This window comes from Thermobia domestica, chromosome 4 (assembly GCF_964235325.1).
Source record: "Thermobia domestica chromosome 4, izTheDome1.hap1.1, whole genome shotgun sequence".
Taxonomy (NCBI): Eukaryota; Metazoa; Arthropoda; class Insecta; order Zygentoma; family Lepismatidae; genus Thermobia; species Thermobia domestica.
This window is the reverse complement of record NC_137457.1, coordinates 6,719,157-6,745,226: the sequence shown is the minus strand read 5'-3', so window position 1 is coordinate 6,745,226 and position 26,070 is coordinate 6,719,157. Positions and strand designations below refer to the sequence as shown.

Below are 26,070 nucleotides of genomic sequence, written 5' to 3'. Positions count from 1 at the left end.
GTTTGTCCACGTAGTTACCGTTACCTGTGAAATGAAATATTTCAGTTTAATATCCCACGATTACGGCTATTAAACTAGGGGAGATGGATAATGAGGCAAGTAAATGATAATGACATTTGTAAAATGAGAATGTGGGAGCAAACGAGAGTTCTGCGGAAAAAAACACAATTACAATGTTTCCACCACAAGGTTACTTGGTCGGGGATTAAACTAGAGACCCCACACACCAGAGATAAGCGCTCTACAACTGAGCCACTGTGCCCCGCTCTTAAAATAACGTATCTGAAAACATATTTCATGTAACATGTTGAGTTGACTCAGCATAAGTACAACTTTTTGAATTAACTTTAACCAAATGACTTATAACAAAATTTTATTTTGTATTATACTTTGAACAATCTACACCATTTTTCAAAAGTACACTTCACGTAACACAGTTATTATAACCATATAAAGTAGCTGTATGAAAAGAGTCACAATAGTTTATAAATATTACCTTAGTCTACCCCTGATTTAATTAGCCTATGCATATTCCAAAGAATTGGACATTTTCTGCGTTTCAGCTTCATCCCAACCTTCTTCCCAATATACAAATTAAAAACAGTTACCACTATACATATAGAAATTTGAAATACTAAACTGTTTGTCAGAGCTCCTAGCTCCTTTCTTAGCACTCAAACTCCTTTCTTTTGGAAAGAAGCTCTTCCTCTGTGAATCACTAAGCTCCAACCTTTTGCAAATAGTAGCTCCCTTTGTTCCCACCTAACTTCTTCACTTAGTACTAAGCTTTGAGTATCTACCTCCTTTTTTAACACCACGTTTCTGTTCTTAGCACTTACTTTCCCTTCCTCATGCCGTAAGCGTCGGTGGACCACCGATGTGCAATTAGCAACATCTCGCCAAAAATTGGCGGCCCGGTGGCCCGACTTGCGTTTTGAAAATTATACCACCGCCGCCCCACCAGCGGCAAAAACGCGATGAAACGCCAGTGAACCACCACACTACTCCCCAAAATACGTTAAATTGCCTATATACATGATTTGTTTACATTAAGGTGAGTCTAAAAACACTTTTAAAAAATAAAATAAAAAGTACCTGGAGGTGGGCGCGAACTACCAATCTTACGATTACTAGCCGTGTGTTCTCCCAACTTCGCCACGAAGGTGATGAAGAAAATATCGCTTGTAGAGGGATAAATCGTTAAAGTCTTTTTAATTTTGATAATCAGAGTGCTCCTTTAACCGTGTATATTCGACGATAAACGTTTGGAATCAGATAAAATGGTTTCCCCGTGTAATTTTATAACAAAATGATACGTGTCTATTTACTTGATTTCATATATTCATATGAAGTATTTCATAGTTCTCACATATTCACTTTCTAATGTTCAGCGAGAGTTACCATCTAAATTCATACAATTATACGCGCCCATCTCAAGATTTTTCATTTCATGCTGTAGAGGCAGGGGTTCCTCTTGAACCCCGGAGCTCACTTTAGGAACAATTCGTCACGAAAAAGTAATACATAATAATAACAGCATGTACATGACTGGCGATAGTTCGTGTTGGCCCCTTCGATATTCTTCGCTACGAATCGAAGGAGCGCTGACCAAAATGTCCTCGCTGCTACGTGGTGGTAACTTCAACACTCTGACTTTAGATGTCTGTTTCGACTCGACGAAACCCTACCAGTAGTGGCAAACTAGCGGCAATATTTCGACGCGTTTCTATATCGACGATTGACGAGCGGCAATTCTTCCACACAGGTGGTTCACTAGGCGTTTGCGACGTTTACGACATGGGGTGGTTAGCACCGCAATTATGTAAAACTAACTCAATCCTACCTGCAAACTCATCTGCCAGGTATTCGTATGATATTTTAGATTCTACCTCATGGCTCATTTGTTCCAATTTCAAAGTTATCAAAATATCTCCATCCTGTGCGAAAGGTGCTGAATAGCAAACGTCCCATGCATCTTTTCTTGCTTCTTTTTCTTCAATATAATATGACACAAACAGAGAAAAAATTAGTAATCAAAAAAAGAAAAGAAAAGAAAAAAAGGAAAAATATAAATCTTAAGAATGGTAAACAAAATTTCTTGCTGTACTGCTATAAATTAGATTTGACTAATTTGGACGAAATACTAATTACGTGCATACGGTTTGCAGATGATATGGCGCTTGTTACAAAATCTGAAGAGAAAATCAATCAGATGTTAGAAAAGTCATGGAAGGGCTGTGAAGAATATGGAATAAAATAAACGTTAGAAACACGAAAACCATGGTAATTGGAACGAAGCTGTCGGTGCCAAATATAGAAATAGGAGGGGAGAAAGTACAACAGGTGACTAGTTTTCGGTACCTGAGTAGTATTATTAGTAATGATATGAAGTGTGAACGTCAAATAAAAGCAACAATAGGAATGGCGAAAGAAGCCTTTAGGAGGAAGAAAATATTATTTTGTTGGAACTTAAATAAACAGTTGAGAATAAGACTCATAAAATGCTAGTGTGAAGTATTGTTCTGTGTAGATCAGAAACATGAACATTATGAACGCAAAAATGGTGAAAAACAATTGGCAGCGTTCGAAATGTGGGTATGGAGAACAATGGACAGAATTAGCTTCGTCGAGCGGAAAACGAATGAAAGGGTGTTAGAAACGGTGGGGAGAAAAAGAACAATTTTCGATATTATTAAGAAGAGGAAGAGAAACTGGTTGGGACATTGGCTGAAAAGGAACTGTATCATGAGGGACGTGTTAAGAGTGTATTGTGGCAGGAAAGAGAAGGAGGGGGAGAAGGAGACAATTAATGGACGATATCAAAACAGAATAATCGTACTTGAAAACGAAGAGGTTAGCGGAAGACCGTGGAGCATGGAAGCTTCTCAGTTGTGGGAAGTGACCTACCAATAGTGGCAGTATACTTGTGATAATGAATTCGGACGATGAAAAATAACAATATTTTGGCCAAAACTCTATTCGATATTAGGAGGTGTTGTGCAAACTTTATGTTTATAATCAAAGACTTTTCAACGTATTCCAATTCTAAACACTATTCTTCTGATCTCACTATATCTGTCAAATATAGTTACCTTTTAAAGAAATTTAATAAATGACTTTTACTTTACTATTGAAAACTTACATTTAAGCTGTCTTACTATATGCATACTTAACGTAATTTTATGTTTAACATCACAGAAAAAATAAGAAAAAAAATACTAAATTATTATTTAAATTAATCAAGCTTTCGACACTATGCTCGAAAGCACATCGAACCTTTTATCGTTGCTGTGACAATTAATTATAATAAATATCTTATAAAGTTCAACTTAAAATAAATAATTAATCATTAGAGATTTTGGTGCATCTAGAACATTGAACAGTTAATATTTCAACTGTCAAAGTACAAGACATGTACATGGAGAAAAGACACACACTGCTACTCTATAAAACTTCACTATATTGTCTTCAATTACTTTTATTTTTTAAGGAATAAACTGTACAGTGAGATAAATTTGTACTTTTCATACCAGTAACTACGCGTATGTTTATATAGTTTAAGACCTATACATGTGTTTCAAATTAGCGTCTGATTTTCAAAATTTGTGTCTAGGTCAGAAGATTTTTTTTTGAGTACTGTATATTTGAAATGAAAGAGTAAATATATTCATGTTAGTTAATAACCTTTTTCGATATGAATCAATTAATTAATTACAGATGATTATTCGAATCACAAGGATTACCTGGAGTAGTATAATTTTTGGAGATATAGGGTATTCCACGTACGAATAGTATATCCAGCAGCTTCCTCACTGAAATAAAACATAATGTAGTAGTTACATCTTAATGTAAAAGACAAACTTATGATTGAAAGAAGTTATCTACTGTCTAAATACCTACGAGGTGCGTTCGGAAAGTAGCTGCCGATTGGTCATTGTGCGTGAAATAGCGAGGGCAGCGCTACGATCTTTGTCAGACGAGCGCGGTGGATCAGTCTGCATACAGTCTTGGTGAAGTGAAGGTTATCTGATCCCTAGTTCCACCTTCGTAGCGTCTCAAGATGTGTGCTGTAACACAAAACCGCGCCAAGTATGAGGTGCGAGCCGATTTGTTACGGCAAAACAATATTCGGCAATAACTATTCATCGGGAACTTTGTGTCATTTATGGACCAAGTATGATGAGTGAAGGAGTTGTACGTGAAAGGGTTCATTCATTTAAAAGTGGACGAACAAACATTCATGACGAAGAGAGGAATGGCAGGTCATCAGTGGTCACTGATTAACTCCTTCAGAAAATTGATGGAAAAGTTCGTAAAAATCTACGTTTCACAATCTCGGAGCTTTCCGATGAAGTGGCTTGGATCTCAGCGCTTTGGTGATGATAAAGAACTGAAAGATGGGGTCACAGGCTGTCTCAACGGATAGGCGAGAGATTTTTATGCTGATTTAATTTCTAAGCTAGTTCAGAGATGTGATAAGTGCTTGAATGTTTATGGAAACTATGTTGAAAACTAGAGAAAATAGAGCAAAGCAGTAGTTTTCATCAGATGTATATAATAAATTATTCTTACTTACTTTAGTGTTTCTTTCTTAACAAATCGGATATTATTTCCCGAATGGCCTTCATATGTGTGCAATATTGATATATGTAATATTGTAATACTATTTAAGGTAGAAGAAGTATAAAAGTAAAGAATATAGTAGTACCTTTTAAAAACAAATTTCTCTTCATAGGATTGGACGACGAAGTTGTTATGATTTTACAGGATGATTCTCTCCATTGATATAATTGCTGCAAATGGTCTTTGTTGGTCAAAGAAAAAACAGAAATATTACCCAAGCCCTTTCTGTGTCGTGTCTTCCTGCAAACATTTTCTTAGCAAAGCTATTTGCTATGGTTTTTATATTTCCTTCATTCTCCTCTCTTTTTCAGTAATTCGTCTTTCTTTTAAAATTTTGAGGCAATTGTATCAATATCTGAATGCTACTCGTTGTACCGTTGGAACTATGCACAATTTAAATTTTAAAGAATTGGCCAAAGGAAATATGTCTGTGTTACAACTTCGGCAATATAACACTATCTTTATGTTAAAGTCTCCGGTATTATATGAGATGAAGCAACTATATACAGGGTAAACATAAAATCTTTCCCTGATAACAAACATTAATAAAAAGAAAACAAAAGAATAATAGAAGCATGCTGTCTGAAAACATCGCTTCTATGATACTTCAAGATTTTGCCACAGCCTGTGCTGCTATCTACTATATCTACTATAGCAGCGAGACAGTCATTTGTTTAAAAATGGCGCACAGCAGAATGTGAAGTGTATGCGTGTTGTGGTATCATTTTCTTAGGCACCTTGATGTGCTACATAGCTCCCCAATTAGAGCAACATCAATCAAGAGTGATCCTTCAATCGGACGGGGCTACTTCACACTGCTGTACTGATGTTCGTTAATTTCTCGATTAAACTTTTCCTGACCAATAGATGGAGAGAAATGTTCCAATACCATGACTGCCAGACATAACTCCCCTTGACTTCTTCCTGTGGGGTTACGTTAAAGACAGGGTTTACGCAGCACCTGTCCGTGATATTATAACACTCGACAACAGAGTAAACGTCGCAATCGACACAGTGGCTCCTGAAATGTTGAGTAACATATGGATGGAAATTGAATAATCGCATGAATGTCTTGAGGGCAATTAATGAAGCACATGTGGAAATTCTCTAAATCAGGTAAAAAAAAAAATAACTTTTTGAGTTTTCCTGTTATTTACAGCAAACCGTATCTTTCTATCATTCTTAGTTTTCTTGCTATTAATGTTTGTTATCAGGGGAAGACTTTAACCGCATGCTTCTATCATGCTTAGTTTTCTTGTTATTAATGTTTGTTATCAGGGAAAGACTAACCGCATGCTTCTATCGTTCTTAGTTTTCTTGTTATTAATGTTTGTTATCAGGGAGAGACTTTAACCGCATGCTTCTATCATTCTTAGTTTTCTTGTTATTAATGTTTGTTATCAGGGAGACATTTTATGTTCTTCTTGTATTGCCGAAACTCTCAGGCAAATTAGTAATAATAAGTGTTTGGTTTGATCAAATTATATTTATTTAATTCATACATAGTTCCAAAACTACAATGAATAACATTCAGACTAAAACTCTGAATTGCATTGAATTCTGTATGGGATCTACCAAGCCTTCATTTTGATACTCTGTCTAAGAACAAATATTTCTTTTGAAACTAGTATTGACTTGATAGATTTATCCAAAAGAATCAAATTCACCTAGTACTTAGAAAGCAAAAGAATTTCCTTTAAGAAATTTATTTAACTGAAAAAACATTCTTTCTAACAGAAAATATAATAGTATTTTGAAAGATTGATCCTTAAACATAATCTATGTAAGATGGCGAAAGAAATTTTTGTGTAGTTGTTTTACTGATTCCCTGAATAAAATCAACTTCTGGAACTATAAATAGTAAATAACATTCACTTACTTTATTTCGTGACTACTGTAGAAAAAAAAAATACTTTTTCTTCAAAATCATTATTAGATAACATCCCAAGCTCAACTGAAAGCGTTGTACGGCCATGAGTAAATTTATTTGAAGCGTATGACCACTTCATACCCGTAACATTCTTATGGCAATGTATACTTAACCTTCTGATTGCAGAAATCTTTTAATAAGTAGAAAAAAGTACTTTCTGTGTGACTTGATTTATTCACTAAGTGATAGTAAGTAAAAACTCTACGAAGTGTCATACCAACATATTCTTTCTTAATAGTCTACGTAGTGACATTAGTGACATTCAAAAACATTCTTTTTTAATAGTCTATGGAGTGTCATTTAAATACATTCTTTTTCAGTAGTCTACGGGGTGTCATTCAAATAATTCTTTTTAATAGTCTATGGAGTGTGATTCAAATACATTCTTTTTTAATAGTCTACGGAGTGTCATTCAAATATATTCCTTTTCAATAGTCTACGGAGTGTCATTCAAATACATTCTTTTTCAATAGTCTAGGGAATGTCATTCAAATACATTCTTTTTAATAGTCTATGGAGTTTCTAATACATTCTTTTTAATAGTCTATGGAGTTTCATTCAAATACATTTTTAATAGTATATGGAGTGTCATTCAAATAATTCTTCTTCAATAGTCTATGGAGTTACATTCAAATACATTCTTTTTAATAGTCTATGGTATGTCATTCAAATACATTTTTTCTAATAGTCTACAGAGTTTCATTCAAACACATTCTTTATAATATTCTACGGAGTGTCATTCAAATACACTCTTTTCCAATAGTCTACGGAGTTTCATTCAAATACATTTATTTTAAAATTCGACTATTGATATATTTAAATTGAAAATATACTACGGACATAAGAAAAATAGTTATATTTAAAATCAGAGAAGGAACAAAGTAAGTTTAGAAAAGTAATGAGTCAAGAGAAATTAAAATTTTACTTCTGATAATACACATAATGTATGACTTATTAAGATCCTTCTTAAAATATTCCGAACATTGTTAAATAGGTAATACGAAATGTTTTCTTCAGTCTAAAAGTAGTAAATAAACTAACTAAAATTATGCGTATTATATTTTATATTCAATATATACCTTCCAAACCCTTAATAGCATTCCCAGTCTCCTCTGTAGTTGGCTCAACTCCAATTTCAAGAAGTTTGGCAATTGGATCTTCAAAAATACAAAAACAAAATCAGAATTAACCTACAGTTTAATCACATGGCTTAATAGTTACAAAGCACTTCAAGTTGTACAAAAATATATATCTATATATCCATATATATTCGTATATATGTAAGTGACCAGGTTTCTGACTTCATACCCCTTGAAACACCCGACCGATCTCGATCAAATTTTTAACATAGATGAGGTTCCAACCTGGGATGGTTTCTGTCATTTCACTTTCACGGTATAACGTACAGTTGGGAAAGGGGAAGGGGAGATATTTTAAAATCAATAAAACTTAATAACTCTTGAACCACACGATCGATCTAGGTAAAATTTTCAACATTGATGAGATTCGGGCCTGGGATGGTTCTTACCGTTTCACTTCGACGGCACAGTGTAGGTGAAGGAGAGAAGAATATATATATATATATATATATATATATATACAAAAATGAAAGAGACTATATTTATGATTTATTAACTCTTGAACCACACAATCAATGTCGATCAAATTGTCAACATAGATGAAGGATCAAGCCTGGGATGATTTCTATCATTTAACTTTGACGGTGCAATTAGGGGAGTTGAGGAGAGATATTTAAGAATGATTGAAAATGACCGGTAATACTGTCGAATCCATTGTTTTCAGGATCCCCTAGACGAACAGTGACACTTCCGATGCCGTTTAAATCCTATTTCAGTCCTTTATGTCCAAAATGAAACATATTCTCCCAGTGAGACAAACGGGTATTCTTTTAGTACCATATGTTAATATAAAGAATTATGTATGTAACCAAGGTCAGTTTCTTATTGTGTTGATGAGAATGAAATTTCCACCCAACTCACGGCATTACCAAAGACAAGATCAAAAATTAAAAAAATCTAGTTAATGAAAATAGTCATTGTCTTCAAGCATACTCTCAAACAACGATTGGATTCCGTGGCGAGGGAAGTCTTGAGTCTGGTAACGAGAAAACTGTCAACCACAGGTTGTACTACTCGTTCATCACAGAGTATTAAAACAAAATAACTGACCCAGATACCAGAAGAAATTGCAGACAATGAGCGAGATATCGGTGAAGTATGATGGGTGCAGAAGGGTTTCACACTGCAACTTATGAAGAGATTGAATTTTTCTTTGCACGATATGTGAGAAATGTAGATAACATATGAGGATACCGTATCGTTTGTCGATTGCTGAATGCTTGGAGACAAATTTATGGAGCATCTGACCGAATTCTTCACGATCTTCTTTGATGGTTTCACCTCGCCTGAATGAGTCATAATAGACCAGTCTCACCATTGACCACCATACTAGCAACATCACCTTTCGTTATTGAGGAGGTGATTTAGGAATCATTCCTAAACGTTGATCACAATTCAATCATTATCCGGCTATTACTCGGCACAGACTTGATTCTCCTCCACAAAATTTTCAATGAGAAAATTAACTCTGAATTATTGATTTTTGTTTTCGCGTACCCCTTCTCGCCTTATTCGCAGTCATACGTTACTAACATATGTAACACCATCGTATAATAATCATAGCAATTTATCGGAAGGCATCGTCGTATAATAATTTATCGTCAGATCTTAATATTTTTCAGTCTGAAAATTATTTTAGAAACAAACTGAAGTCTATGTAAATGTGGTAATTATTTATATGCATATATATACAGGATGTTTCAAAACAACACCGACAAAGTTTGGGAGGTGATTCCTGACACCAAAATAAGACAAGAAGTATAGACCAATCTGGGTGCACAAATGCTAACTTTCGGAGTTACAGGCTGCTGAAAACATGAAAAAATGAAATTTAAAGGTCCATAGCTCAAATACTATAGGACCTACCTTAGTCAGGTCAAGACTTCTTTTAAGAACTAATATGTACCCTATGTTCCCTAATATGTAAGAAAGTAGAAACGCTTTCAAAGTGTTGACTGGAAGACCAATCGAAAAACGACCATTAGGAAGACCTAGGCGCAGATGGAAGGACAATATTAAGATGGATCTTGCAAAGATTGGAATACAAAGTAGAAACTGGATGCAGTTAGCTAAGGATAGAAGTCAGTGGAGAGCTTTTGTGAACGCGGCATTGAATCTCCGGGTTCCATAGGCCATAGAGTTAGTTAGTTAGTTAGTATGTTCCCTATCCAAATATCCATGTTTTAGAATCCTGCGGTACTTCTGGAACAGTTTTTACAGAGGTAGTTGGTGAGTACTTCAAATGATATGCCCTTATCCAAACCTCCTCTACAGAAGTTGTTCCCTGAGAACCGCAGGATTGGGAAACGTGTATTCTACTTTCTAAATAGTCTTGACCCGACTACGGTAGATTCCATAGTATTGGAGCTATGAACCTTTAAAGTTCATTTTTTCATGTTTTTGCCAGCCTATAACTCCGAAAGAAAGCATTTGTGCACCCAGGTTGGTCTATACTTTTTGTCTTATCTTGGTGTCACGAATCTCCTCCCAAACATTGTCGGTGTTGTTTTGAAAACACCCGATATATATATATATATATATATATATATATATATATATATATATATATATATTGTTATTTGTTATATATTCTGTTACATTGTTTCAGTGTAAAATTAATGTAGATGTGTATCTGAAATATTTATAAATAAATAAAAAAATTAAAAAATGAATAAATAAATAAATAAATAAATAAATAAATAAATAAAATTACAATTGTTATAACAAATCCTGAAGAAAGAATTGAATTTCTCCTGGCGACGTGCTTTTAGTAACTCTTCTCGGGCTTCCAGCCAGGTGAAGGTACTTATGTCCAAAATTTCGAATGCAGACATCGCATTCATCTTCAGGAATAGTAATGAAGAGACCAGAGACGTGAGCATGTATATATTGTGACTACTTAGGGGCAGAGCTATGAATGGGAGCTTATGATTGATTTTACAAATACCACCATAGGAGCCAAGAGCATCAGTTTTTGGGAAGAACAATGAAGAAAGGAATTCAGAAGAGTGATCAAACCATTTTCCAAAAGTTTTGAAGAACGCATTTGACATTCATTCATCAGCCCTGGCAGTTTTGACGGAATTGAAATCCAGACGTCAATTTCATCTGATTTTATCTGTTTCATCAATTTCCAACCAGGAAGTGGGAAGACATCGAGGAAAATCCATTCGTCTTTCCAGACGACGACAACATCAGCCGAGACCAGGAATATTTGAGACTAGTGGTCATTCCTATTCTATTAGTTAAATGAGACGTTAAATGGCGAAGTGGCCTAACTTAGTTTTGAGAATTGAGAGGTCTTGAGACTTTTATTAGAAAAAAAAAAAAGCGGACAAAATCGGTGCTTTGTGCTGTCACCTTCTGGCCTATGGCCTGGTCTTTTAACTCTGAGATACGCAATTTTGCCATCCAATGCATCTAATCTCTTTCCTCCCTGTTTTACCTTCGACCTAACTAGTCTTTATTTTATCAATTTAAATCTGTTGAGTTTAATTTATGTTAAAACATAACCTCCTCTTTTATAAGTTTCGTGTGAAATATCAGTTCCAATACCAATTTACATCCTTTTTACAAAGATTTTTACAATAAATTAGCTTTAAGTTAGTATCTAAAATCTGAGCTAATAGAACTGATGCCGCACCGGTACAGTATGCAATATTTGGTTTGTCTGGAATGGATGACAATATGATAGTTCAAATTGTGGCCTAAAGATTGGGTACAATTCTCTATATTAGTACAACTCTGATGGTAAAACAGTCAATTATCTTTGAAATGTCTGTTAGAATTATTGAAACATTCATTGAACACTAATGGCTTAGTTTAATTAAGTAGTGATAATTTCGTTAAAATTATACGGAAAACTGGCATATTTACTTATGATTATAACTTTACTGAAAAATATATAGTGTATATCTACAGACCAAGATATTATGATATTATATTTCAAGAATAAATAAGTAATACGGGGGATGTTTATTTTTAACCTCCGTCAAGCCACCTTAGGAAAACCACGCGAGATGTCGAAACGTAACTTATTATTCTGATTGTTCATTGGAGATCATACATCCTCCATATCAGAAAACTGACTCTGTTGTTCAATTATTGTGGAATATGGAGCGTGAAACCGCTTCGATGAGAGCGAGTTTACGTTGGTGAACTCCATGAGCTTGGTGGAGGCCAAACTTACGAAGTTTGTGAGTTACCGTGTCGTTTTTAAATCCTACTGTGAGCTACCAATCAAAAGAACTATCAACTGTTTTCTTTTTTTAAAAAATCTTACATTTGCTTATTGCCTATAAACCTACGCTTCTAGTAAATATAAAATCAAAATATCTAAATTAACAAATGTCTGATATACACACGAGAAACAATGTGCACAGCCCTACGTGTATACAATCAACTGTGAGAGACTGACAATGGCAGTTGCGCGGGGAAAACAAGCAATTGTTGCCGTCAGCGCCCCCGGTCGTTAGCATAAGCTCAGTGGAGGAATCAAGGTTAGCTAACCGGAGCGTTAACGGGATCTACCGAAAATGTCCCCGAGAGCTTTTAGTAGTTCACGATCGACGGTTTACCGATCATCAAACTACATGATGTAAATTTGATTTCTCCAAGCGGCTGCTGATTTCCCTAAAATCCTAAGATCAAACAGTTCTGAAACCATATTTCATGCCTTTTACAAGCCAAATGATTCAAGGTCGTCTTCGACCATAATATGCACCCTTCGACTCATTTTTTTCTTTTTGTGTAGCTCAGTAAGTTTCTTTAACTCTTTATAGCACTTGTCCACACAGCAATCACTTGTAATATTTCCCTCATATTCAATAATCATTAGGCCATGAATGGTGGTTGTATTGTGTCTTTGCGTCTCAAGAAATAAAATTAAATTATGTACTGTATTTTTAGCAGTTATTTCGATTATACTTGGTACAGATTTATATTCACAGCTCCATAATGATTGCTCCGATACCTGTCTTATAATGGATATGGATAATGTGCGATTTTCAATGAACAGATTTGTCTAATTTGCTTTTTATCCCACGTTGTTCTTCTCTGGTGGCTTAACGGAGACTCAGAAGAAACGACTATCGTATATCCCAAACCGTTTCTAATAGTGTATTCAAAATGCTGCAAACGATAATCTTTATAAGCTTTCATAATCTTAGTAATTCCGTAATCAGTTAAATAATACCAAACTGTTTAACACATACGATGTAACTATTTCAAGTATTTTTTTTCTAACCTTTAAAGTCCTCTTCAGCTATATACATGGTAGATATACTCCATGTCTCAGTAATACGGAAGTCTATCTTGTGAACAGTCCTATACTTGATACCTGTCTGATTTACATAGGGTCGCTTGAAGTATACCCTTTGAGCTTTTGTTTTAGAAAAGGGAAGAGTTCCGCCGAAGCGTTCTGCAACGAAACAAAGTTTCTGCTTCACTGAAACTATCAATTCTGGTTAATTAACAGCACTTATTTTAACTGAAAAAGGTAGAAACTTATTCTATTCTAAGCCATTTATATATAATACTTAATTTTCAAGATTAGAGATTGTCAGTGTAATTCATGCTCTTTAACACAAACTAAATACAACTTTCTTACAAGGCTGTCAATAATTTTTATTATAAATTAATTAGAAATGTTACAGTTTCGGAAGTATATCACTTCCTTCTTCAGACTACTATTCTAACTCTACTGTAACATTTCTAATTAATTTATAATAAAGATTATAGACAGCCTTGTAAGAAAGTTGTATTTAGTTTGTGTTTAAGATGAACACAAGGCCTTTTTATCATAATAATCATGCTCTTTAAGATGTTCACGTCGTATATCATAGCACTCTTTTCAAGGATCTTGATACTATAACTTTATCGAGAAAATATTGAATAGAAGGAAATATCTTTGTAGCCGCGTCATAATTACTCACTTCTTCTAGATGATAAACCTGATTCCCAACTGGGACACACCAGGGCCGCGACGGCTCAGTGGTAGAGCGTTCACCCGTGGTGTTCGATCCCAGCTACGCCAAATGGGCTTTGTGGTGGACAAACACCGTGAGCGTGAGTTTTGTCGGACTCTCTCGTTTCTTCCCACTTTCTTCATTCCACCATTTCATTCATTTCTCATCATCACCGTCTCCTTTAGCCTAACCAGCATAACGGTGGGACATAAAATTTCAAAATTTCATTTCGTTTCATTTCAAGTGGACCACAGTGGCTGAATGGTAGAATGCACACCTCTTGCGAGTTGGGTCCCTGGTTCGATCTCAGCTTGTGCCAAGGATCTGTGGAATCTTTGAGGTTCCAAATATTAACGTTATTGGAACTCTTTTCAAGACTCTAGTACGACCAAATTCTTAGAGAAAATGTGAGCTTTCTGAAGCCAGAGCAAACTAATTCTTTCTTCGTATTGTGGGAAATTTTGGACCTTGTACGTAGAAACAGACATAACTTTATACAAACTAGGATTCAGATGACTATTGCTTCGATTCCTACACTTATTTTCTAGTAGTATGAGATTCGGTATGAAGTAAGCTAAACACTAATTGTTTTATGCTTAAAATCGGAAATCGAAAATAGGTCGAAAACACAGTTAATTTGCTCTAGTTTCAGTCAACGCAATAAGCATTGAGTGTAATTACACTATTCTACAAGAAATGAAAAAGTTCTATTTCTGGGTAAAAAAGTTAGTGATTCTGAAAGGATTTTTACTCCGGAATTCAAATCTGATTTTAGTTTTTCTGTAACACGGATAGTTTTGGAGTAATCAGCACGTAATGTTTGTGTTTGTAAAGCATTACTATATATTGTTGACACTATATATTACATAGAATTGTAGGTATGCTAAACAGCTGTCGACCGTACATAATGGTTTATTTTTTTCTTTTGTACTGAGTGAATCTCTTGTCTCTAATGATAAACCAGCAATAGTCTGCCAACATGGTGGACATCCACTTCCCTTCATAGCGTTTTTCAATGGTGGATATATCTTTACGAAATCTTTCTCCGTGTTTATCGGAAATGTCTCAGCAATTACTGGCTAAGTAATCTAGATGTGAGTCCATAACATGAATGCTTGAATTACTCGTGAGTAGTACATGGATGCTTGAATTACTCGTAAACTATCCCTGACGGATCAAATCGGATGTCTCATTTGAACTTCCATATCACATTCCTTTCATAGTACAAAATTTCATTTCAGAAATACAATCCTTGTAAAACAGTGTTATTATTGTTTGTTGTCCTGTTTTAGGCAGATATGAAGTAACAAAATTAAACTATTTTTATGTATAATATTTTTTTTGGGGGGGGGGCAGCAGTTCATGTCAACTTGCTGATGGCCTAATTTCCCTCAGTACGAAAATGTAGTTAGTTTGGTCTGGCTTACCGCGTCCGATAACCTCACAAATATCTGGCCTAACCTTGGTGCTGAAAAGAGACACTAAACATGAAACAACAAATAAAAGCAAGGAAATTTTAGCCGTTCAACCTAAAGTCTTTCCACTTAATCTATATTTCTCTTGTTATTGGAAAAATATACACTTACATTTCTCAACCTCCTTAGAGAACAAATTCATGAAGCATTGAAAGTTTAATCTTAAGGTTGGTTTAAAGGAACAAGTTTTGCCGATAGATGACACTATAGTCTTCACATCTCTCCCATGTATTTTTGTACCTTTCACGAAAATTCACGATTTTTCTTACAAATTTCAACCTAGAGGCTTCAAAGTTTTAGAAAAGGAACTTCATAATCTATCAAAGGCAATAATCCGTGCCGATTTTTTTATTTAAAATTTTCTTCATTGTTGAAATGGCTTGATTATTGAAATGGATATCAAAACCTTTAACAATGGAACAGTTTCAACAATGAAGAAAATTTTAAATAAGAAATCGACACGGATTGTTCCCTTTAATAGGTTATGAAGTTCCTTCTCTAAAAATTTGAAGTCTCTAGGTTGAATTTTGTAAGAGTAATTGTAAATTTTCGTGAAAGATAAAAAAGTACATAGGGGAGATTCGAAGACTCTAGTGACATCTATCGGCAAAACTTGTCCCTTTACACTAACCTTAACCAATGAAAACAGATAATGAATTTGGCCAATACCTTCAACATTCTCTTTGGATATGTTGGCGCGTACTTCCAACACCGGACCATTGGGACCATAAATTATTTTTTTCATAGGAAACTCTGTGTCCTCCGTCATGTTCACTGATACGGGTATACCTATTGTTTCCAATGTGAAGTTGTTCCTCTTGTATTTGTTCTTCTTAGCTAAAAAAAATGTACAGACACTTTATTAGCATATGCTGCATATATTCATATAAAAACTATTAGTTGCTAAAATAGGTGACAAGGCTAGATTAGCGTTATTATGCATTGATAATGCAAGCGATTCTTTCTCTCACTTCACAGAAACAAAACGTATCTGGTGTACATACAACGTAGGTTACATGCGTAAATCCTGTAATTTTTGGACTTAAAATACGACAATATATAATTTCCTGCAGAAAATGTATAGCTGAAAATGTGTGTTTTATAATACTATCAGTGTAAGTGTTAAATCTATACGTACTTCCTTATGATTGTGTATAGGCGGTAAGGATCTCACATACAAATGGATGTATATAAACTATAGTTGACGTACACTCATGTCCAAAATGATTGTCGCATATCTATAGCTATCTTCTTGTAAGAATATAATTTGATAATGATTTTGCAGAGTACTTTTAATACTAGTACTATGTGCATAATCGAGAAATGTATATGTGTGGTAAATTTCATAGGAAAAGAATTATAAATACGAAAATTAGAATGAGTAAAACAAAATGTTGCTAAATGGTCAAGAAAGTTTTATTTTCGTTTTATTATTCTTATTTACTGCTCATTTGACATGAAATTTGCCACATACATGTCTTTGCCGATTATACGCATACTAACATTATACAAAATACCGGGCGAATTCGTTATCAAATTATATTCCTACAACAACATATTTATAGACATGCGACAATAATTTTGGACATGAGTGTACATAACATACGTATACGTATGTAATACACGGAAAACTCTTAAATGTACGACATCCTGCATCTGCACGATGTAACGTGTAAGCTGTGTAGTAAACGCATGGATTCCGTACATTTGTACAATATACCGCTGTCCGAATAAGGGATTTTTCTCAGTGTAATTTTAGCCCCAAGATATAGGAGAATGTTTCCAATCTTCGACAACACACCCACAATGTCCTATATAAATCTCAGTGTCAAATAAATATTCAGAAAATATGTTATATAATATTGAGAAAAATGTTTCGTTATAATTGGCTCATTTCGTCAACAAACGATCGAGACGATTCGAAGTTCCCAGAAAATATTAGACCATATTCGAAGAAACTGATCTTTTTTATGAAAGTTACATAGCATAGGATTTTTATTTAATTAGGGCTTATATGAATGAGTTAAACCACAAGAGTGGTTATTATGTTAAAAATCTCAACAAACACAGATATCCCATTTTGTTAAACTCGAATATTGTTTTCAAAAATTAATATAGAATACATTTATAAAAAGATCTAAAACGGGGAAAAGATTTAATCTTTCTCTTTCGATTCATTTTAAGCCCAAGCAGTGGGGATGATTGTAAACCTTCAAAGAGTAATTCCATGAAAATCTAATAAGTTTCTCTGAAATTCCAATACTTGCCACACAGACCCCAATGTAAAATTTTGTACCATAGATTGTTCAACTCTTCCTAAAGAACAACACCAACTCGAACCTCGTTCTGTTCCTTGATATGTATTTGAATAAATACTTCGCGATCTTACGAGTGGAAGCAATTTCAAGGTTTATGTGATAATCGCACTTCAGTAGGAGAGAAGCATTATAAGGTACGACACAAGAGTCATTAAGCTACACAAAACTTCGACCGGAGATGATTTTAGCAGTGTTAGCATTATCCCTCCTGTAGTGCACAAACTCTCTCCTTCTCTCTCATCTACATGTGCCATTTCTCTATGAGACTTAGGGAAGTGTTTCGTACATTTCTTTTCTCCTTACAGTACCACCACCGTGTGATTAGAGGTCCACAAGGACTGTGTATCATGTGAGTCAATACAAGTTCTTTCAACTTGCCTCCTGTCTCGTCCTGTGAAGGGCTATTAGCGCAGATAACTTGATCAATTTCCGTGTATTATCTCGGTCCTCTCACCCCAACTCTAAAACACACATGTGAGTGGGGTAAGCCACGCATCTGGTATTTCATTACATAGAGTAAGTAAACCAAGGATGTTATAAAATAGAGGATCTGTCTATATGTATCTTCATCCTATTAAATTAGTGGAGCCAGAAAAACAACCGAACGTCGGCACGTCTGATTGGCTACTCTCATTTCTACCATCGTCTGCTTGGCCACCTTCGTTTCCCCCATGAATGTTGGCTCGAAACATTGCAATCTTATTGGGCGCAGTGGACAGAGTAGGGCTGGAGAAACTGTGATGTATGGTTTCAAGATTTTGTTGTAAAGGCAGATCCTCTATTTTATAACACCCTTGAAATAAACTTTTTTTTTTTCAAACATGACCCACTGCATAGATCACGAAGCAGTTCAAATAGTTTTAACTGTAACTCACGCATATCAAACTAGCGGGAGAATTAATTTCGGGAGGAGTGGACTTGACAATTTCCACCCATTTCAGATTACATGTAATGGTAAGGAAATATGATGGCCTTCCTAATCTCGGTACGATACTTATTCCATCCATATATTTAGTCTTCATAGGTCTTGGGCCACCTGTAAAAGTATTTGGAAGATAAACATGACGGAGAACAATACCTCCCTTCCTTTGAATAATTTCATCAGTCGCTAGAGTCCTTATATTATCTTCATGTTTATTTCTGAATACTGAAGTCTGTATTTCGTGCAAAGGAGTAAATCGTATAATCCTAGAGTTGTATTTACTCTGCATACAGGAAATAAATATTACCCTCTCCTGTATACGGCTGTACATATCTACGAGCCACTCCTCCGACAATTGTCCTAGCTTACAAAATCTTAGTTCTGACAACAATACGTAGGTGTGGTAGTTTTAACTTAGGACAGCTTTTTCCTCTTTTTATCAAACAGTCCGATGTACCAGCCAGGAGTACGGTGAGGATGAAGGAGAGGGTACCCCAGAGACTCGTATAATGGATGAAAGACGTCAACTGTGTGCGGTTTTATATCGCCGATTTCCCCAATAACAATTTGGCGGGAATTGTATTGTTTTCTCTCCGTACGTAGAATGGAAGCTATTTCTGTTCTTCTAGGAACATTCCCTAAAATAAGTCCATGGCTGCGTCTACATGTAGGTTCAAATGAGCGTAATCTGAAAGTTCCCGGTTCAGATGTTTCAACAGACCAAAGAAAGGATTAACAGCATACAAATACCTTGAATTGTGGCCTGTGAGAATAATTAGTTGAGCTTTAGTTACGCTTAATTCATGTTGTAGCAAAAATAATAGGAAAACTATTGAACATGTGGCCAGATAATGTAGTTGTATATCATTATGTCTGTGCTCGTTACTCAGGTTGTTGAACTAAACAAAATGTTTATCAATGAACTTGAACTAAACAAGTGTTTGTTAACGAAATTGAACTAAACGAAATGTTTACTAACGAAATTGAACTAAACACAATTAAACTTGAACTTTTATTGAGAGTGTCAGTGTAAACATTGCCTTTTGCAGTCTGTGAATTTACCTCAACTACTTTGAAACTCAAATAAAAGTCAAGTAATTCTTGCCAGTGCTTGTTTCATTTTTTATTTTGTCTTTAACTTCTATTAAGGATAGATTACAATCCAAGGTTAGAATGAAAATTTATTCTTATGGACTAAGTTTGAAAGACTTGTAAAGTATGGTTCACACAAATTGGATTTATTAATTTTTCAATTGTAATTAGTACTTATCATCCTTTTTAAAGTAAGTATTATGAAGATTTATTAATTGAAGCTGAATCTCAAGAACAGGGTTTCTCAATCTGAGGGTCATGAAGATAAATGGAAGAGTTAAATATAATTAGAATCTAATTTCGGAAAATATTTTTAAATATTATTTTGAATTTTGTTCGGATAGGCATATTTTTATTTTTATACATACTGTTAAGAACAAGAAAAAATAGCTCTACTAAACATTTTCAACAGGTGCAAAGTTGTTTAAAAATCAATTTTAATGAAAGAGGTACGATATGAAACTAATGGGAACTGCATATTGTAATACCAAAAAAACACAAATGCAACAAAACCTACAAATTAAAAACAATACAATTTAATGAATTAAAATTGAAAATTTATGAGATTCCTGTGCATGGTGTAATTTCACTATTTGTTTCCTAAATTTTAAATGTAAGCAACTTGCATTTAATAGTTTTTGGTGATACTAAACACATATATAACAATGTGCCAAATTCACAACAATATGAGTTAACTGAAAGTGACCGCCTCTCCAAAATAAAAATACTCAATAACTTAAAAAAAAAACAACTGTGCAAGTCATATTAACCAAAATTCGAAATCAGTTTATTTCCTTATCATATGAATAAAAATTAAGGGAGTTACGAAGTTTTAAAATTTGCAAACGGACTCCATTTTAAAACAGTATGACGGATGAAATTCGATATTTGTCATATGAATGAACTGGCTAAATTTGGTTTTAAGCCATTTCCTTTTAGGGAAGTTACTTTATCCACCGTATACAAGAAATAGATTCTAGTGTTATAGAAATAGATGGATATCGTGAGATCTCCGCAAAGGTTATTACAAACCAGATATTACAAGGGAGTCGCTGGTAAGAGGATGTGATAAAATCGGGGTCGTGACAGGAATTTGCTTAAAAGCCATAGCTCTATAAGATAGAAGAATGTGCTATATTTTGGGTTCATTGCAGCAGCTTATATGAAATTATATTTTCCCCACAGAGAAAGAATATTTGCAATATTTCTTCTCTCTTCCACCTTCTTGTAGAAGAAAGTTCTAACATAAGTGAGTGATTGAAAATGAAGTGAAGCATGAAGTCAAGTAACTTTCTGGACTGTAACAATACTTTTGTCAGACCGAAAGATAGTCTGGTGATAAAATACCATAAGAAGAAATGTCTCGTTCTAAGACAACAACCAACATTACTCTAATAAATAGGCTAAAGCTTAAGTTATTTTTAAATCTGAATTTATACAATAATATCTAGACACAATGAATACCTTGATACTCAGCTTCAGGCATGAAAGAGTTCTTTATATACACGGGTCCAATAGCACCGTAATAACATTTCTCAACAGGCACAACCAATTGGTTATTTATGGTAATAGGATCGCTATAAATAGTCACAATCTGCTTGCGTCTTCCTCTGTGTTTCTCATCATGAGCCATCTCTAAATGACGAAACCAAACATCATACAATTAGTCAAAACTTCTCTGATCAGATAGAAGACATTCTACTATACAAGGTTTCTCCAGAAAGTAGTATGACCGATTTTTTTTAAAGAAAAAAGTTATTCACAATTTTGACACATTGACTTAATAGTTTTCAAACTATACCCCTTCTGTATCAACACAGCGTTTCCAGTGACTCTGCTAATCATTGAAAACTCCCTGGAACGCAGAAACTGGAATGCTCTTCAGCTTCCTCCTTATGGCCTCCTGAATGATCTGACTGAGCCATGGTGGCGTCCTTTCATGACCCTTTTCAGTCGGGGGAAGAGTAAGAAGTCTGCAGGAGCAACTGGGCTGTACGATGACTGTGAAAGCTGTGTGATGCCACGTTTGGTCAGGAAGTCCATAACAGCAAAGGCAGTGTGGCTCGGCGCATTGTCGTGATGAAGCTTCTATGATCCAGCGGTTACTGGACGGTTGCGGACGACTCGTTTTCTCAGTCTTTCAAGTAATTCCGCGCAAAATGCAGCATTCACAGTCTGATCAGGCTGTACAAACTCATTGCGATCAACTCCTGGCCGTTGCTCATCTTCAACTTGGGCATTACTCTCATAAGCAGTCTTGATCATATCATGGGTCTTATTTGCAGTTTTGCCCAGTTTGATGCAAAATTTCTTCACCGCGGAACGCTTTCCTAGCAAACGATTCATTGTGGACATGATAAGGCACCTCGAAAAGGGTTCATCTTAAACTCGATCTACACTCCGTGAAGACCTGTAGACGATAGGCGACTGCTGCGCTGGTACCTAAGTCCCACCACCACCCAATCAGCGCAGTGACATCCCCCTCCTTCAACACGGTTTGACGGGAAAAAATCAGTCCTACTACTTTCCGAACAAACCCTGTAATAACTATTATAAATTAATACACCTAGTTCATAGGATTACCATTACTTGTCTAGTTTCAATTTCAAAACTCAAGAAACTTAGAGCTTTGCTTGTTCGCTAAAATGAACATTTGTTGTTCAAAGCTACTATTGTAGAGATTCTGCTCTAATTTTTAATACTTGAAACAACAAATCTGAATATGGTTGATATTAAAATAGAACCTACTTCATAACCCATATTTAGAGATCACAGAAGTTTCTAATTTAATTTACTTATGAAGGAAAATCGACTTAAGTAATCAGTCCTATTTAAATTATTGCTTGACACAACAAGATTTGTTGATTCGTCCGATTTATGGTATGGAACATTCAGTGGCGTATTTAAGGGGGGCTTCCGGGCTTAAGCCCGCCCCCAAAATTGTATTTACTATATTACAATAAATGAAATATCTTGCAGAATTTTCATCTTTTCAGGAATAAAGTTAGTAAAGCCCCCGAAACAAAATCGTAAATACGCCACTGGGAAAATTACTTCCGGAACAAAATGTTTTGTTTCTGTTTTACTTAATTCCTTTTGGTGAGCATCTAAGTTTAGCAGTGGGCGGTTGGTAACTATTGGTTCATTCTATTATTTTTTAAAACATAAACAAGTGAATATTGTTTCACATTTTGAAACTGAAGTAGACATCCAAACTATAAGAATTCACACATTGTATTTTAAGTGTGTGTGTAAGATAGTGTCTGATGAAGGATATGTCAGATATCCGAAACTGTAACACAGTGTGTGTTGAAGCTTTAGTCAGTGTTTTGATTGTTACAATATCCAATCCAAAGCCATGGATAGTGTTGTTGCATAAGAATTCAATATTGAAAACTGAATTAGAAGAGCTATGAGTTCTGGCAGGAATACTGGAATAATATGGAAGACAGATTAGCTACTCTAACAAGCTGTTACGTCGTTTCATATCGAGTATTCTCATTCGAAATTGAACCTGGGACCGTTTGCAACAAAGCACACTGTTCACAAGTGAGCATGAAATGCAAATTTACTGATCTCCAAAAATTTACAATTACTAACTAATACTTGGTGATGACGTTTAGAGTTAATTTTTAAATAGTGACGACATTATTGCGAACTATTAATACAATCATGGCGTATTTTTAAATTTTAGAGGTCTTTTAATTTGATTCCCTTCACAAGAAAGCAAAGTTCTAAATTTAAATAATGAACACTACAAGTTTCAAAATATAATACCAAAAATATATAGAAAGGACTTACCATTGTAAACCCTTTCTGGAATTAAGGTACTGTACATTAAATAGGGCCCATTATCGCCTACAATAAATTTTGTCATCGTTACTAGCAAAGATCTGTTGTATGTTTCAGGAAGTCCGTAAATCACCTCAACGAAATTCTTTGGTTGATAAAATGAATTGCCTAGGGGAAAGAGCAAACCAAATTTTCTATACTCAGTTTTAAAAATTCAGGCACATTACTGTAAAGTAAGCTTACAGAGTAAAGTAAGTAATGATTCAAAATTTAAAATACATTTCCCAAAGAAAAAGTAAGTTTATTATCATTAATAATATTATTAGAATACTTTGTTTTAAATTAGGACTCGACTATTTTTCTACCACGTATGAATATTGGATAACGTACTTTAATTTGGAACGACTAGCTCACAGGAGAAAATTGATTGAATTTGTATTTGTAGAAAAGTTACTTGACAACCAATGTACCTCAGACTATATTTTAAAAAAATGTTGATTTTAAAGTTCCAACATATGGTACAAGGGTAAAAATTTTATTGCAACCGCATAATAGAAAACATATTTTAATCTGTAGGATTTTAGAAAGCTATAATGAATGCATATCTTAAAATATGACTTTATTTTAGAATTTTAAATACAACTTAGTAGTTTTTATTTGTTTACTTTTAATTTTTGGCACTTCTTTGTTTTAATAATTGACGTACACTACACTGTCAGGGTTTTTATTATTAATAATTTGTTATAGATATAATCATAATTTTATCACTTGTACTATATATTCATTGCTAAAATAATGTAGAATAAGACAAAGTGCTGTATTTTTGCTGTATTTTAGCTATTCTCAGCATGTAAAAATAAAGTTTATTATTATTATTATTATTATTATTATTATTATTATTATTATTATTAATATTATTATTATTGTTATTATTATTATTATTATTATTATTACTGATATTTCATATTTCTAAGAGATAATTATCATAATTGACATCATATTCTTGGACATTTATACCCTACTATCAGAAATGCTCGTTCTTATCACGAAGAGAATAAACTTGTGGAGAATATTTGAATCACTTTTTACAACTTAGGAAACATGTTTCCTAAGTAGCTGCAATGGCTGAAGATGCAGCAACGGCGAAAATTGCACTCATTGGTACTGCTGTATAAAACACTTACTTTTACAGAACCTTCCTATCTTCTAAAACACCTTAATTTTTTAAGCGATTTCCATGAGAGGGACACAAGATCACGCTTTAATAGCCAGCTCTCAATTCCTATTCATAGATCAACTTATTCCTCCAAATCATATATAATTTCAACGTGTCGTGATCGGAATACTTTGCCAACCTCGGTACGTGAGTCAAACTCTCTAGCATCTTTCAGAAGAGCAGTTTATAATTTATTGTTATCGAAGCAGGGTTGAATGGACACAGAGACGGAAGAGCCAATAGAGAAGCTTGTCATAAAGATATGAAACTCAACATTTATTACATATTGTAACATGTATGTACTTTCGTGTAGCACTATATTATATTTGTGTGTGTTATGTGTGTGTGTGTGTGTGTTCAAGTGACCGTCTGTTTCTTGTGTTTTTTTTTACTTTCTAACTTTTTTTTTTTGCTATTATTAGCTATATTCTTTGATTTTTCAATTTTGTGTCATGTTTAGGTGGTAGATAAGGCTACATATAGCCTTAACCTCGACATGTAAAATAAGTCGAAATAAATAAATAAATAAATGTTTCGAAAGTGTAACGGTTAAAATCCGTAAGATATTGCGTTTCGGAAGAAATTTTAAAATACTCTATTCTCCTAGAATGCGCCATTTAATCAGATTGATATGATCAAGAAACCGAACTTGAGGTTGGTACTATATTCCAAAAGTCATTTCAGCAGGTAATCCGTTTTCGCTACCGCAAAAACTATGAATTTCGTAAAAATCTAAGTCATATTGAATATTTTATTTTTCACCTCTTTCCACCCGTTCCGCTGATGGGGCTGAATTTGAATTAAAACAACATTTAGAGCGTCTGTATTAATTTTAGTGTCCCATAAAGCTACGCACTGCACATTAATATGTCATTTTAGTTTATTGTTACTTCTTACCCTTTTCCAAAACATTTCCTTTGAGATTTAAGTCATATGTATCCCAAATTTGAGTTAAATAGCTGCCGACGTTCTAACGATATGCTAGAATATACATTCATGCACATACATAAGTATCTATCTATCTATATACAATCAATACCTTTTGCTTTACCTCCGTAAGTTCCCAAGTCAGCTGTCATGCCCCTTCTTGCCTAAACTTGGGCTTAAATGTAATCGGAATTTTCACCTAACGAGTTGGCGACCCCGAAACTAATCTTGTTAAGTCGTCTTACACATTTTAATTTATTTTTTTTACTCTCTTTGAAAATGGGAGCTGAATTTATAATTTAACGGTATCGAGATATTAATTGAGTGTAACATATTGAGACTTCTTATATTTCAGGTTCATTTTATATTGTTAAGGTCGTGTTAAAGTATCAATCGTATTCCGGGTCTTTCCAAATGAATTCTGACAAGTATTCTTTTTACAGGATGAGGTTAGTAGACTCACGCCAAACCCCAAAGGTAGGGGACCACCTCTTGTCGACTGCCAATGGTTGTTTATTCCATATGTTTAGAACTAACCTGTATACCTAGAGGAGTTCTCGTTCCATAACCTAAGGATGCACCATATCGTAGTGACAGAAACAAACGCTACATACTTTCTCTCATTATTTCCATACTTGTTTCCAATTTGGACATGTGTCTATATCAATGT

At 34.4% G+C, this 26,070-nt stretch overlaps 1 protein-coding gene across 1 annotated transcript in view; it reads right to left on the bottom strand.

Annotated features, from left to right (window-relative positions):
* LOC145683695 (uncharacterized) overlaps window positions 1-26,070 on the bottom strand; it is a 125,973-nt gene that overhangs the window by 69,032 nt on the left and 30,871 nt on the right. Inside the window, exons 6-12 of the mRNA XM_081755066.1 lie at window positions 23,267-23,425; window positions 20,930-21,100; window positions 15,803-15,970; window positions 12,938-13,111; window positions 7,633-7,710; window positions 3,744-3,812; window positions 1,844-1,993 (exon numbers count right to left, since the gene is read on the bottom strand). Of these exons, the coding sequence (XP_081611192.1) occupies window positions 1,844-1,993; window positions 3,744-3,812; window positions 7,633-7,710; window positions 12,938-13,111; window positions 15,803-15,970; window positions 20,930-21,100; window positions 23,267-23,425 (969 nt within the window). The remainder of the gene's footprint in view (window positions 1-1,843; window positions 1,994-3,743; window positions 3,813-7,632; window positions 7,711-12,937; window positions 13,112-15,802; window positions 15,971-20,929; window positions 21,101-23,266; window positions 23,426-26,070) is intronic.